Here is a 17,076-nt window from a genome sequence, read left to right as displayed (position 1 = left end):
TCCCAGGAGTGTTCATTTAACACTGGAGTTTTTGCTGTGTGGGAGGAAGTCAGGGTCTGCCACATCATCATCTTCCTTCTCAGAGCCCTCATCATCACTGATGCTGGGGTGGGCTGGCACAACTGTCCCCCTCTTGCCGTAAAAGATTTGCGTAGATAGCTGCAAAGAACAGAGAGTACATTTTTGAGTCAATATCAAGCCCAGTTTGAGTTATTTGTTGAGTAACAGTGAAGTGCAGATCTACTGAAATATAAATAATAAGAAAAATAAGTGAGTAACATTGGACTGGTCTGTCATAACACTTAAGTGCTAAAAATATAAATCCTTTGAAATATTACTCAAATTATTAAAAATGTTTATTTTAATACATTAACATAATTTGAAACCAAATTAATGAATAGGGTATGCATTTATGGTTTGTGCTCCTAAGAACATCTAATATGATTCATGTTTTATAAATACACATTTGTGCATTTATAAATGTTATAAATAAATGTATACATTTATAAAAGATCTGTACTACTGATCTTTGGTATGGTCAAGTACAAAAAAAAACACCAATACATGGCATTTAACTATGATAAAAACTGTTTCAAGGGCATACAACTTAAACATAACGTGTAAATATATAATAAGAAGTGCAAAATATCATTATAAGTATTAAAAACTGTTATAAAGAACTGACCAAAACCACACATATTTCAATATCTATGGCTTGAAAATGTCTATAAATGTGTTACGTTTCCCACTGGATCACTTTATAATGTTATTCAAACCTGTAATAACATCCAATGCACTAGTAAATACTATTCTCCTACTTTATAATCATAGACTGTGGTTATAATGCATTATTTGTAGAAAAAATACTATTCTATACGTATAGGGCGTATGTCTAAATATGGACTTGCGCTAATCTTACCTGAACAGGGCATATGATCAAATATGGTCTCACCATTTTTCATGCCACAAATGTCACTACTTTCAAGAAATCTATGCAAACAACACCTATCTCAACATGCTGCACAACTATTCAACCATAGAATGTGTGAGTTTCATCAACTTACCATTTTTTGTTTTGAAGTTATTAGCGCTGATGTGGGAGTAGGTAGTAGCGCATAATCTCACTTTCCAATATCCGGAACAACACTGAAGTTTGACATGCTCCGCACAAATTCTGATTGGCCAGATGCCATCATGTGACTATCAGTGACGTAGCCTGATCTTCGCTGATTGGCTAGGAGAAATCTATGCGCTCATATGACAACGCAAACAGGCAGGGGAGAGTCAGTTTGCATGCGCGATTAAGTTACCAAATATGGTTCCTCGCCCGATAAAGGGTTAACATGAACTAACAATGAGCAATTCACTTATTACAGTTTTTATTAATCTTCGTTCATGTTAGTTAATGAAAAATCAGCTGTTCATTGTTTGTTCATGTTAGATCACAGTACATTAACTAAGAGCAGCCTCCAAGAGAAGCTTCCAAGTCCTCAGTTCTCATCCTGTTGGATCTGGGTGCTGCCTTTGACACAGTTAACCACCAGATCCTCCTGTCAATCCTAAAGATGAAGGGGATCTCGGGAACTGCACTCCAGTGGTTCAAGTCTTATGTCTCGAGTAGGTCCTTTAGGGTGTCGTGGAGGGGTGAGGTGTCTAAGACCCAACATAGCTACTGGTGTGCCTCAGGGCTTAGTGCTGGGACCACTTCTCTTCTCCATCTACATGACATCACTAGGATCTGTGATTCAGAGACATGGCTTTTCCTACCACTGCTACGCTGATGACACACAACTCTACCTCTCATTCCAGCCGGATGATCCGACGGTAGCCGCTCGCATCTCAGCCTGCACAGCAAAAACTCCAGTGTTAAATGAACACTCCTGGGAGTGTATATGAGTCCACACTCAAGAGTGTAAAGTGTTAAAATATGAGTGTTAAATGAACACTCAAGAGTGTTAAAGTTAATGAGATAATTAAGTTATTAATTGAGTGATGATTGAGCATTAGTGATGAACACCTGATGTTAACAAGCAGAATCACTGAAGGAGAAAATCTCAAATTGTAAGCCACCATTATGGAGATCAGTGTTTGCTTTAGTTGGGCTCTTGACCCTTATATTATTTACTTTAGATTTTGCTTGTCTGCTGTAACTGATTAGTAACAGTCAGATGGACAAAGAGAAAAAATGATCTGATGGTGTCGATTATGTTTTGACATAATCATATTGTGATCTGAAATAAACAAAACATATTTGGATAGTTTGGTGTAACTTGTTAATACAACAGCTCTCTGATTCTAAAGCATATAATTTTCAGTATTTTTAACATAATCCAAAATATTTAATAAACATTGTTCTGATCAAGAGACTTTTAAATCACTTTATTTAGAAACACAGACATCAATAATCAGCCTGTGAATCTCAACAATGGTGACAATAATAAATCATGTTGCAGTGGCTGCCACCAATCAACTCATTAATGGCTCCCATCATGCATTGCGGAATTAACAAATCATGATCTGAATTGTCTTTTAAGTAATTTCCTTTTCCTAATTGAATATTTTGCTCATCACCATTGTTGAGATGCATAGACTGAATCTTGATGTCTATGTGTGCCTAAAATAAGGTTTTTTTAAATAAATAATTAATAATAATTAAAACAAATTATTCCGTATTTATTTATCAAAAATTCTGGATATTTATGTAGAATCACAGTTATGCTGTAATAAACAACTAAGTCAGAAATAAGGGTTCAGTGATCAAGGTCAAATTATGATTGTCATAACATAACCAACAGATCACTTTTTTTCTTTGTTCATCTGTCTATTACTAATTAATAACAGCAGACAAACAAAATTTAAAGTAAATAATGTGAACACTGGAGTTTTTGCTGTGTGCCTGACAGACATTTCTGGCTGGATGAAGGACCACCACCTTCAACTAAACCTTGCGAAGACAGAGCTACTCGTAATCCCGGCTAACCCAGCACTTCATCACAACTTCACCATTCAGCTAGGCTCGTCATCCATAACTCCATCAAGATCAGCCAGGAACCTTGGAGTGGTAATTGATGACCAATTGAATTTCACAGACCACATTGCTAGCACTGCCCGGTCATGCAGATTTGCCTTGTACAACATCAGAAGGATCAGGCCCTTCCTATCAGAGCATGCTACACAACTGCTTGTTCAGGCGCTTGTTCTATCCAGACTGGACTATTGTAATGCTCTCCTGGCTGGTCTCCCAGCTTGCACTGTCAAACCTCTGCAACTGATCCAGAATGGTGCAGCTAGAGTGGTCTTCAACGAGCCGAAGAGAGCACACGTCACTCCCCTCCTCAAAGAATTGCACTGGTTGCCGATTGCCTCTCGCATCAAATTTAAGTCACTGACGTTTGCCTACAGAACAACCACTGGCACTGCTCCCTCATACCTGAACTCATTACTTCAAACATGCCATCCAGAAACTTGCGCTCTGCAAGCGAGCGCCGTCTTGTGGTGCCATCTCAAAGAGGCACGAAATCTCTCTCTCTAACACAGTCTCACCCCAAAACGTCACATACTGACGCGTCTTGACCATTCGGCAACATACGACGAAAAAGGTACCCTTTAACGTCCATATGTGACGATTCGGGAATGGTTGGGTTTAGGTATGCGGTAGGGTACCGCTAGAAGGCGCTGCTGGTGCGCTTATGTCTGCGTCTCATATGGACGTTAAAGGGTACCTTTTTCGTCGTATGTTGCCGAATGGTCAAGACGCGTCAGTATGTGACGTTTTGGGGTGAGACCGGGCTGCTCTCTCGGACCTTCACCATGACTGTTCCCTGCTGGTGGAATGAAGGTTTTATGTTGGATTGTACTGTGAAGGGTCATAGCACTTACATACTGTTGGCCTACTGCTAGTTTAATTGCTTCTATTGTTTCTCATTTGTAAGTCGCTTTGGATAAAAGCTAAATGAATAAATGTAATGTCAACAACATTAATACAACGTTTGATTTTAATAATGTATTAGTAAATGTTGAAATTACATTCTCTAAGATTATTAAATGTAGAATTGCAGTTTAATTTGTTGTTCATGTTAACTAAATGTGTTAACTAATGAAACCTTATTGTAAAGAGCTACCCATTTTATCTTTTATTTTACATTGTCAAACTCAGCATGTAAATCTCTTGTTAATCTGTGGGTGATGCTAAAGGAGAATACTTGGTTTCCACACTGTGGTTACAGAGAAGAGATCATAGTGTCAACATCATCACAATGAGAGAGAATATTGTACACACTGAGAATTGTGAACTTAAATGCAGGATATAATTTGCCATATTTGTGGATTATATGTGCACATTAATGGATTAACAAAAGTCTTCGTCATTGAATGAATCCACTTGTTTTGAAAAAATTGTCAATGATTCAGTGTCCGATTTATAAAGACAGAGTGTTTGAAATCGCCCCCCTATACCCTCATTCACTATTCCCTACATTACTCCACTAATATAGTCCACTTGAAGGAGTGAATTCGGACACTGAGGTCACTGAAGGGCTGCCGCGTCTGCATAGTTTGTTTGCTTTTTGATAATCATTTGAAACTGGCAGCTCCAGTAGTAATGAAAGGATGTATCTTGAACTCAGTCATGGAAACTATAATGTGTAAACCTTAATTTAACCATTTAATAATCTATTAAAAAGGAATTTATACTTGTATGATATTACACTGTAGCCTGTACAGCTGTGGGCGCCATCTTCTGGTCAGACTTGGGAATTAATTTGGCCCGTGACTAATAGTGCATTATGGGTTTTCTCTAGACATTGAGTGTACATCAGTTTTACACTTCTTATTGCGGTGCATTGTGGGATTTAATGAGTGCACTCGATAACGTCCACTATGATTTCGGACACCACTACAAATGGCTGTCCCCTCAAATAGTGCCCTATTTAAGGGTACAGGGGCGGTTTCAGACACAGCCAGACACTTGCTTTTCCTGAACGAATCAGCTGTTTGAATGAAATTAATGACTGAATGACTCATTAAGACAGTGACTTGCTGTCACCTACTGGCGGTTTTAGGCTATGTTTACACGGAAACGATCTGAAGAGAAAGATCGTTATCACATTTTATTCTGCGTTAAAGCAGCACTAGGTTACTTTTCAACCTTAATAATATATTTCCAAGTCTCTTGTGATGGTACATCGACTTACAATAGGTTGAATGACACGTCTGCCATAGCCTGACGGGGTCTGTAGCGTTTTTAATCGTACTTTTAAACTTCGGGTTTCGGGTAGTAACCGGCGAACAAAGAGAACTACAAAATTCGACTGCTTTACGGCATATACGTCACTTCCACCACCACTTCCTTAAAATCGGCCGCGCGAGCCAAACTAGCGTTTGTTTGCCAAATGTTATAGTCATCATGGCCGAAGCAGACAGAAAAGCAAGAAAGGAAAGGGTTTGTCTGAGGAAAGCAAAAAGAGGAAACGAGAAAGTGATCGTATTAAAGGCAGAACGAGGATCAACATTGGGCCAGCGTTTCCTCGCAGGCGTGAGCTGAAGGAGGAGGAGGGGTGCCCGATGCCACCCGTCCCGGTTTTCCAGGGATTATTCTCTTTTTTGAGCGACAGTCCCGTTTTTTTGTGAAAATGTACTTCTAAAGTAGAATTTCCAGGTTTCAAATTAAACCGTTTCCGTCTACTGTTACTGTGTTTTCTTCATAGTTGTGTACAGTACATCCAATCCTGTGTCCGTAAACGGGTAAAAACCATGGTAAAAACGGGTAAAACAGCGGATTGGCCAATGCCAGGCGTTTATTTTTATTTGATTGGAATCTCAACTTATCGCCTAGCAACTGCCTGTGCTGTCGGTCGCGCGCGCGCATCAACACACATCCAAGATGATACAGTGTGAGTTTAGTTGCTAGCTAGCTTTTTAAAAACTGTCTATTTACATCTATTGTGTGAAATGGGGAGAAAGACGGACGAGGAGGATAACCACTGTCTATGAGGATAACACAACAAAGTCGGATGAGCCACCAGTGTCAAAGAAAATACTATTTACAACCTACAACTCAGACTCAGACCCCAAAAAATAATAATAATAATCTGTGTCCCGGTTTTTCACAAATCAAAGGTGGCAACCCTATGCTCGACCGATGCGGACTTTCAAATATCAAATGAAAGCCTATGTCTAAATGGCGTGTACAAATTTGGTAGGGGCTACATTCTTGCAAGTAAATATATAAGATGTACAAAATAATATTTTAGGATACCTAACATGTCTGTGATATTTGTTTATGTGTCTTGCCTCAAGCTATAATGCAAATCGATTTTTAAAATTTAAGATTCATCTATGGTAGCTTGATATTATAATATTGACGATATATGGTTATCTACCACTCAAACATTGCATTGAAGTATCATATAGATTCAGTAAAACGGTAACCAATAGACTAGGCTACTATAATGAAATGACGCTGGCTTGTAAACGTGAGCATCGCGATCATTTGTCGTTTGAAAAAAAATAAAACCCATGAAATTATATTCATATGACTTGCTGAAATATATGCCACTGTACCTGGGATGAAGACATTTCACACGCGACGCAAGCAGAACACCTGCACGTGAACTCCTCCTACAGTGTTCAGGGCTATCATGGTTGTTAACAAATGCACGTGCATGTATGACAGAGTTTACGACAGTAGTAGAGGACAATACTGTTTCCCAACTCTAGGGGGACCCCGAGAGCAAAAAAAATGAAAAGTAACCTAGTGTTACTTTAAGACGAGCGTTATGGGGGAGGGGGGAATCTACGTGCATTTGGTGAAAAAAAGTGTGTGAAATTCGATGTAGTGTGCACTCCAGGCGGCTAGGTGGCAAGGTGAAGCACTAAAAGTGAAAGAGACTCTGACACAGTTTTTCATGTTTAATACGGTAAAGCTGCTGCTTTAACCTTCGGTGCTCTTCGTGTGTCGCTCAAAAATGACAGAATTTTTTATTTTTTTTGTCAATGAAATGAATGATATATTTTAGTTTCATAATGTTTTGTTATTTTCCTGTACTGGCGCATGACTGTGACGTAAACGCATACGCGACACAACGGCTTCACTGTCTAACAGACTTTTGCGTTTTTACCCTTTAGACAGGAACGCGACGGTGGAGCGTGTTTAAGATTTTCACTCTGGAGGGTGGTTTCACTTTTTTGCGTTTTTAAGCCCCAAAAACGCCGTCCCCGTGTAAACAAAGGGCACATCTGATAAAATATTTTTACATTTGATTGATGATTAGATGATTAAATAAGCACACACAAAAAAATGATATATATATATAATTGCCTGCCTTTTTAAGAGTTAAAAATTGAATACTTTAATTTTGGCACATATTTTGGCACTTTTTATTTTTATTTATTTTTGTTTGTATATATATTTAATATTGGTTTACATTCCATACCCAGTACTCTGTACCTGATATATCAGCTGATGTATATCAAACTCTCCAACATCATCATAAATGGTAGTATTAGTGTTATCTATACTGATAAACTCCCACTCTCCCTGGGCCTGAAAAAGCTCCTTCGACTTGAAGGTCATCCATCTTGCACCAGATAATGTATCAAGTCTAATCTCCTGATCTATGGGAACAGACATTAATATTTTATTACTTCATATAAAGTCAAATAGTTTACGAGAATAAACCATGTTAAATTCCATATGTGTTTGTTTATCTAAACTGATTGATGTGTTTCAGAGTTACCTGAATAAGCTGTAGATTGAAACGTTATATTGCAGTTTTGGGTGTCGAAGGGAAACCTGTAGAGATCCATCTTGCAGGCCGTGGTCAGAGATAAAACATCAGTTGAGACTGAAAAGCTATCATTGATCAACAGCACATATGGAGACTCCTTTGTTCCAAAATCTGTCTTGATGCTAAATGGATAAAATATAAATGAACACTGATTACATGATGATTGGTGTTCAAATCAAATGTATTTGCAGACTTGCAGACTACTGAGGATCATGTCAATGGTGTACAATCCTGCTCCTACACTGCAAAATCCCCAAAGTTAAATTAACTGTGCTCAGAGAACATTTGGTCCCACTCTAAAGAGTGTGAGGGTGCTTTCACACTGGGCATGTTTTGCTGCGGTCCGAGCCCGAGCGCCATTGTTCCCGGCGCCCCCCGCAGCGTTGGTCTGGTCTCACACCCAACTTGATTCTATCGGACCCTGGTGTGTTTGCGTGCATCCTACATCATCGCAAACGTGCACGGCGCGTGATAGAAAACAGAACGCGGGTCAATATACTGTGTTTTTTATTAATTTGGTGCTATTATGAGTGAACAACACAGGTTTACTGTGTGTCATAAGGTCGCTTTCTGCTGCTTGCAAACTGACTCCTTTGAGGAGTGGATTTCCATTAATTTGTTGCCCTGATTCAACACGCTATGCGCAAATACACGGCACGCTCTCGCTCGTATTCAAGGTAAATCATCAACACTATCATCCCTTGTGTAAATAAAACATGTGTTTTAGTTTGTGCCTTATATTGTGATCTCACATAGCAGATTATTTTAGTCACAGACAGATACAACAAATACATGATGAATGCATGCAGTTTTGACAAAGCTTTCATCGCCTTTTTGATTATTTCACGAGTCAATTGACGTCAAAACACGCCGCATTTGCGCACCGTGAGCACAGTACAACGGCTGACAGGACAGGCAAGTTAGTGTTACTGACATTTGGCCTGACAACATCTCATCTTAACGAAGATAGCCAACTGATGTAGGACAACGTGCGCCGCTTTTCTCAGCATCTGACAGAAGTGTCACCAGCTTTCACACACATCTTTCAAAATAAAAGTGGCATCAGAAAAACAAAGATTTACGCTTGTTGTTTCTTTGACTGCACACTAGCGATGGTCTTGCAACCCACCAGTTGAGAAACATTGAGTCTATATTTACTATGCGTATATCACTGTCTGTTGTTCTGCTGAAGCTCGTTCGGCACCTGCACATTTCCGCACTCGTTTGTCTTGCGCTGGCGCTGAGGTGCAGTTCTGTCTGTGCATGTCTCACGTTTTTTTTTTTTTGTGGTCTTAAAGAGACGGTTCTGCGTTTAAAAAAACTTAATTCTTGACAATAAAAAAAGAGACAGAAACAGCAGTTGTGAGAGGGGTGGCCAAAGGGGTGGCCAAGCTTAGGCAAAGGGTGGCCATGGCCACCCCTGGCCACCCCCTAGATCCGCCATGGGTGTAAACGGGGCCTGAGTGTGGACTCATATAAACACTGAGCAGTGTTCATTTAACACTGGGGATTTTGCTGTGTGTGGAGAGCCAACCCTTCTTCATCCGGTGGGAAGTATTCATTTTGATTTGCGCAGTGTAATTCACAGAATAAAAAAAAATAAAAAAAAGTTAAAGATTTTTTTGTGTCACGCATGACTACATGTCTATTTCCCTCATATTAAATATAAAACGCATGTGTAGACTGATCTTTTTCTAATGTCTGTACTCTTTTATTAAGGGAGTAGCCTAGCCTATGGATATATAAAAAGACGTTTCAATATATTGGTATTAAATGCATTTTCTGATCATTTATAAACGGGCGTCTAAACAGGCGGTGTTGAAGTAGGCGTTGATCTTCTGCTACGGAGGCGGGGTTTGATACCCTTTGACATCATATTGACGTTCGCTGGGCCTGGGTTCAATAAAAGCTTTTATTGGACTAACAAGGTTTTCAGTTTTGAAACTTTCAGGATATTCTTATAGTATGATGTCAAAAGCTCAAGGAAAATTTGAGTTCTCAGTTCATCCCCCCTTTAAGCCGTATTACTTAATTCTCAATCATTGTAAATCATCTCATTAACTTCAACACTGCTTCTTTTAACACTCTAGTGTGGACACATGGACACGGAGGGGTGTTAATTTAACACAGGGGATTTTGCTGTCTGAAAGCTAAAATAAACCTTATGTGGTAAAAAGCACTCAATATTTGTGATATATGACAGCGCTGAGCTGATCACATGATGCACTAAACACTCTAATCACACCGGTGTGACCGTACGCTCCAGGGACCAGCCAAGACTTCTCACAGACTGTTTTATGTGTAGTGAACAAAGCCTTTGAATCGGTTTAGTCATTTCCTGTCATTTCCATTGTCATACCATTACCCTTATTCTATCCATCATTTTTTTATCGTTCTGATTTATCATTAAAAGGCACAAAAAGCCAAAATAAAAGTATTTTTTATACCTTTCCATTATATTAATGTCTGGAGTCCAGAACATATTTTTAGGGGCTGCATATGATGTGATTCCACAATATTGGTCAGGTTTCCACGTCATATTGGAATTTGGCCAACCCTGGAAAATTAGATGAAGTTCAGAGTGATTATAAGACAGATATTGCACATAAATTCCCCAGTGTTGAATTAACACCATTCAGTGTTCATGTGGGAACCATAAGCAGGGTGTTAAACACTGAAGCGGTGTTAGAGTTAATGAGATAATTAAGTGATGATTGTTTGATTATTGAAGACATCTGATGATAATATCAATGAAATCATCTGAAGATAAAATACAAATATAAATATCTTATTACAAATAAGAGTGTAGTTTGTTGTACCCCTTAAAAAGAAATTTCTTTAAAAGCAAATATCTGCCTTTGCTTTGAACTTTGAGCGTCGCAACTTTGCAGATGTTGTTTATGCTCAAACAGCAACATCACACACTAACTAAAGTTAGAAAAGTTAAATCATAATCAACCACCCCTTTAAGTATCTCATTAACTCTAACACTGCTTCAGTGTTCCTTTAACACCCTGCTGGTGTTTCCCATATGAACACGGACGGTGTTAATTCAACATCAGGGAATTTACTGTGTATGGTTGAAAATCAAATGAAACATCTTATCACAAAATTCTGTAAATTGAGTAACACTTTGTGAGATAAGAATGAAGGTTTTTAAAACACTTACAATTATCAATTTGACCTGTGTCGAGATGCTCTGGGCTTTTTCATTCTGTAGATCAAAAAGAAGTGTTGAGAGATGGCACTACAACTGCTTGATATCCCATAATGAATCATGCTGGACACATACCACATTTGTGATGGAGGTCACATATAGGTCCACAAGAATGGTGGCAGGGTCGAAGTAAGGGACATCTAATGGGTTGTCATGGAAAGTCAAGGGCCACATTCTAGTATTCTGAGAGAACTCGTTCAAGCTGAGACGTTCATGAAGTCTCTTTTTAGCTGCAGCTCTTTCTGTTTCGTTGCAGCTTTCAGCATCAGACTCCTGCCCTGTGCATATGAGACATTCAGTAACACAGCTGAATATATAATCCCAGCACACAGTGAAAAAGAATATCATGTTTAAACATTCGTCTTTCTACATTTCACATTCCATGTCTCTACAATAAAAACATATTGCAAGTTTAAGGCCACATTTACACATAGCCAGGTATTTAGAGAAATGAATATCGGTCTAGGTCCTGGAGGGCCACTGTCCTGCAGAGTTTAGCTCCAACCCTGAAACAACTCTTCTGCCTGTAGCTTTCTAGTAGGGCTGTCAAACGATTAAAATATTTAATCGCGATTAATCGCATTAATGTCACAGTTAACTCGCGATTAATCGCACATTTTTATCTATTCTAAATGTCTCTTGATTTCTTTTTGTCCCATTATTTTTTCTCATTTTAATGCTCTTATCAACATGGAAAAGTGGATCGGCTTGCTTTGTGCAAATGTTTTTTTTTATTGAAATACTGTGTACATATACATATACTGTGTTCAATTCCACACTAACATTCTCACTTGGAACAAATAATCTCTCACACAATGTAACACTGTCCATCAATAAAAGACTGAAAGAAATACTGACGAGGTAACGTTATAGAAATGCACCAGCTGTGTGTGTGCTTGGCCATCAAGTTCAGACTGGACGTGCTGCGATGATAGCTCAGTTCACAACGACAAAACACACAGATACCTTTGGTCTTGTCAATTGAACCATTTGGCAACTTTTTTAAAGTAAACTTAACATTCAGAATCTTATTGGCATCCATTTCGGCGTCTCGCGCTCATCATTCCTCCACTCAAAACGTAACGTTCAGACGAGAAGCGCCGCATCGCGACGCTCGTATTTAAAATTCGAACACGTTATTCTCTATGAGTGTACACACACCGGCGGCGCCATTCAGCGTTTTTATTGCTGGCCATAGACTGAGAAAGTGCGCGTCCGATATGCTATACGCGCTCAGTTGTCCTAGACGCGGCTCGGCGCTGCGCTTCTCGTCCACTCTTTGGCCGGTTCGCAAACCCAAACAAGTGTGTGCGGCGTGCCTGTTGTTTTGTTTCTGGTCTAGCTAGATCCGCTGTGGTGTTGTAGTTTTAATAACGTTACTAGTTGGTGCAAAAGCATGTGAAAAAAACTACAAAGTTTGCTAGGCGTTAATCTCGCAATAAAAAAATTGACGCCGTTAAAATGGGTTTGCGTTAACGCCGTTAATAACGCGTTTAACGGACAGCCCTACTTTCTAGTAATCCTGAAGACATTGATGAGCTATTAGAAAACGATTGTCAGCATTTTTAATATAATCCAAAAGATTTATTAAAAGGTGTTCTGATCAAAAGACTTTGAAAAAGTATTTTATTTAGACACACAGACATCAAGAATTTGCCTGTGAACAATGGTGACAATAATAAAGCATGTTGCAGTGCATTCTGGGTCTGCTGATCACAAATCAAAACTCATTCATATTTCCCATCATGCACTGCGGTATGAATAAATTATGACCTGAATTGTCTTAGTAATTTCTTTTTCCTAATTGAATATCCTGTTTGTCACCATTGTTGTGATTCATACACTGATTATTGATGTCTAAAATAAGTGATTTAAATTTTATACATATATATATACACACAGATCAAAAGTTTGGAAACAATACTATTTTTAATGTTTTTGAAAGAAGTATCTTATGCTCATCAAAGCTACATTTTTGTTAAAAAACTTTTTTCAGGATTCTGAGTTTAAAAAGTTACAAAAAGAACAGCATTTACTTCAAATATCCACTATACTGTTCAAAAGTTTGGGGTCAGTAATTATCTTTCTTTCTTTCTTTCTTTCTTTCTTTCTTTCTTTTTTTTAAAGAAATTAATACTTTTATTCAGCAAGGATGTGTTAAATTGTTTAAAAGTAATAGTAAAGACTTATAAAATAATTTTTATTTTAATTAAATGCTTTTCTTTTTAACTTTTTATTCATCAATGAATCTTGAAAAAAGTATCACAGGTTCAAAAAAAAAAAAACATTAAGCAGTACAACTGTTTCCAGCATTGATAATAAAGCAGCATAATTAGAATGATTTCTGAAGGATCATGTGACTCTGAAAACTGCAAAAATTATGCTGAAAATTCAGCTTTGCATCACAGAAATAAATTATATTTTAAAGTAGGCCTATATAACAATTATGTATATATTATTTATTGTAATTATTGTTTTCTGTATTTTAAATCAAATAAGTGCAGGCTTGAAGCACATGAGATGCTTCTTTAAAAAACATAAAAAATAGTAATGTGTCAAAATGTTTGACCGGTAGTGTACTATTATATATATATATATACTATTACTGCAAAATTATATAAAAAAAATATATAATAAAGTCCATTCACATCACCATTTTGCGTGTTGTTGTCAGCCTACACTTCACATAATAGGCCTGTAGGTGGCGCCTGGGCTTCATTGAACCAACTATGATAGTTTTCAAATGGTATTTCGGTGTATCAATATAACTTACATAAGCTAAATACATGTGCCTTGAATACTACTTACGATTAAAGCGACTTTTGGTGCTGTTTTTTTTTTTTTGCAGTGCTTGTTAGTCAATTAACATCCATTGTTTCAACGACGCAGATCCAGATCGCTTCATAAATGTAAATTTGTCTGTAATTTTCAAACGATTTCTGAATGACTGGAAAATTACGCTCCACTTCACATTGTCCAAAACAATTTGAACTTGTTGTGCCAGATAACGATTGGTCAGTGTATTATTATATATTAAAAAACAGGCATCAATGAATTATGTAATATTTTAAAATATGTTATATATGGATTTTTTATTAAATCAACAGACTACCTTTGATTTTTTGAAAAAAAAAAAAGAAGTTTAAAAATGGTTTGGTTTATTTTTTCCTGCCGTCAAGCCTAGATACTGACTAAAAGAACCATATTTGGCTCGAGAGTTCGGTTCGGTTCCTGAGCAGACTGTGGAATACCGTCTCGGTTACTAACATAACCTTGGTTCCCTGAGATGAGGGAGCGAGTGTTGCGTAAGCCTTAGCTTATGCTACGGGAAAACCCCTTTTCTCGAGGAGATTGAAGCCAAAAATTATCCTTTAATTTTTCTTTAATTTAAAACGCACTTGCTGCAGCAAACAGACCTAAGCAGGACAGGTTGCGCAGAGTCCTTTGGATGCATAATCTGTGCTATGAATCTGTGCAATGCTATGAAATAGCATCGACTATCCAACGTGAAAGGCTCTGTTTTGTGGTAGCCAACCCCTTAGTGCGGCCACCAAAGGATACAAAGAGCTGTTCTGATTGTCTGAAACCACCCACTAAGCAAAATGATGTCCAAAACACGTCTTTGCAACGTCTTTGTCACAAAAGTCAGACGTTGAAAAGACGTCCACTGAGGAGCCAGAATGAAAGTTTTTATGACGTCTTTTTTTGACGTGTTCTGCACGTCCGATATAGACGTCCATGGACCCTTCGAACAAGGTTAACAACTAGTTTAGATGTGGACATTATGGACATATTTTCAACTAGGGCTGGGCGATTTTATCGATTCTGTGATATAAATCGATTTTTTTCACAGCCAAAGTAAAAAAAAGGGGGACCAAGAGCCCAACTAAAGCAAACACTGATCACCACAATGGTGACACTTCAAATGAAACAAATATCAACATCTAAACCTCTGTTAATTCTCACTAAGATCATCTGACAGCAATAGTCAAAGTAATTATGTCTAAATGAGACCATACATGATGTTGAAAATATGTCCACAATGGCCACATCTTAACTAGTTTTTAATCTTGTACGAAGGTTCGATGAACGTCTATATCGGACGTGCAGAACACGTCAAAAAAAGACGTCATAAAAACTTTCATTCTGGCTCCTCAGTGGACGTCTTATCAACGTCCGACTTTTGTGACAAAGACGTTACGTTGAAAAGACGTGTTTTGGACATCATATTTTCTGAGAGTGCAAGCACGATGCTGAACCAACATCACACTGTTACATTGATTTAATAGACTATTATTACCATTGTTTTTTTTTTGATGAAAGTTCAACATTATGTCAGCATTAATTGCGGGCACAACAGTGATGTTGATTCAATGCAGTTAACATTGTTGCATTAACTTTGTTTCAATGGTTTCTAATACATTTTTAACATTTCACATTGACAAAACAGTATTGGTTATATATTACTAATATATATTATTGAGATATTATTAACGGACATGAATGAACAATATCTATTAATTAATATTATCTAGATCAGTGTTTCCCAACCCTGTTCCTGCAGGCACACCATCACTACACATTGTTGAACTCTTCCTAATCAAACACACCTGATTCAACTCATCAGCTCAGACCAGAAATATATGGGTCAGATAAAGGAGACATCCAAAATGTGTAGTGTTGGTGTGCCTCCATGAGCAGGGTTGGGAAACACTGATCTAGATTAACAAGTGTTAATGTTGTCATTTGTGAAGCCTAATGCATTAACTGCTGTTGACAAATTGAACCTTATTGTAAAGTGTTATCATTAAGCAATATGTACTTACCCATTGAGACAAGAAAAACTATTAGCCAGTATAGGTGCATGTTCAATAGTGGAAAAAATTCCAAGTGTCTGAGATACTTATGCTGTACAGGATTCACTCTTGAACAGTCAATCATATGGTCATATTTATACACTGCGAGTGAGCAACGCATTCTCACACCCAATCATAGGCGGAGCCAGGATATTTTCATTTTTGCCTCTCATGCCATTTACATTTTCTTTAAGACTTTTGGTTTGACTTTAAAGTAATGTTGGACCTACATGTCTACTCATTCTCATTAGAGTGTTACCACCATGAATAACAAAAATGTAAAAGCAGACGAAAGTAATAATAAAATGAGAGGAGAACAAATAGGCATTTTGCTACATCACAGAAATTCTTCCACCATATCATTATCATATAGACAAGGTTTCAATTTCTCTGTAAACATCACATTTATTGTTTAGTGACCGTAACTATAATATCAAGTATCCCAGCCATGTGGGCCCCATGTGGGGTTTTGATGGGCTGTCATTTGGGCCCTGCTTGGAAAGCCCAAATGGGGAAATTTGTCCATCGGTTCCACATGGGCTCCATGTACTGTATGTTAGCCCATAGGGACACATGATGGGTCCATAGAGGACTCTAGGAGGGACCCATTTAGATGTTCATTATGGGCTCACATGGGTCGCAATTGGGTGCTAATAGGACCAAGCGTTACACACAAAAACCTTATGGGGTTCACATGGTTGATCACACCGGACCCACAATTGGCCCCATTGTGGTTAACAGATTTTTTACCAGCAAAACTTTCTAGCCACAGATCAGTCATTCTGAATTTTGTTATTCTGAAAATATATTTGCGGTGGAAAACAATAAGACGCACACAGATATCAAGAATTAGCATGTGAATCTCAACAATGGTGACTTCATGCAGAAATCCATGCTGGGAGCCCCCATAGTATTAAACTGCATTGCTGCTTGAAGCACGTCGCCATTGTTGAGATTCATATGCTGAATCTTGATGTCATGGCATGACCCCTGTTTATTGTATGGCCAACACTTCAGATTCATTTATCTCTCTAATTCCTACTTGAAAGTTTATCCTTTAGGTGTTGTTCCTTCCAAGTTACAATTATTTAAATGTAAGTCGGATGTTACAGTACGGTAAATCATTCGGAAAAAAATGTATTGTTTTTTTTTGTTTGAGTATTAGAAACAGTCTTGAAAAATTGCATTGTGAAATTATAACCTAAAGAGAGTGGAA

At 37.9% G+C, this 17,076-nt stretch overlaps 1 protein-coding gene across 1 annotated transcript in view; it reads right to left on the bottom strand.

Moving 5' to 3' along the window:
• LOC307003631 (5-hydroxytryptamine receptor 3A-like) overlaps window positions 1–15,939 on the bottom strand; it is a 29,819-nt gene extending 13,880 nt beyond the window's left edge. Inside the window, exons 1-6 of the mRNA XM_079622320.1 lie at window positions 15,831–15,939; window positions 11,080–11,282; window positions 10,957–11,001; window positions 10,235–10,344; window positions 7,737–7,909; window positions 7,448–7,614 (exon numbers count right to left, since the gene is read on the bottom strand). Of these exons, the coding sequence (XP_079478446.1) occupies window positions 7,448–7,614; window positions 7,737–7,909; window positions 10,235–10,344; window positions 10,957–11,001; window positions 11,080–11,282; window positions 15,831–15,870 (738 nt within the window). The 5' untranslated portion in view covers window positions 15,871–15,939. The remainder of the gene's footprint in view (window positions 1–7,447; window positions 7,615–7,736; window positions 7,910–10,234; window positions 10,345–10,956; window positions 11,002–11,079; window positions 11,283–15,830) is intronic.
• Between the last annotated feature and the right edge of the window lie 1,137 nt (window positions 15,940–17,076).

This window comes from Phoxinus phoxinus (genome assembly GCF_949152265.1).
Source record: "Phoxinus phoxinus genome assembly, chromosome: 1".
NCBI classification, from domain to species: domain Eukaryota; kingdom Metazoa; phylum Chordata; class Actinopteri; order Cypriniformes; family Leuciscidae; genus Phoxinus; species Phoxinus phoxinus.
This window is presented reverse-complemented; position numbering and strand designations above follow the sequence as displayed.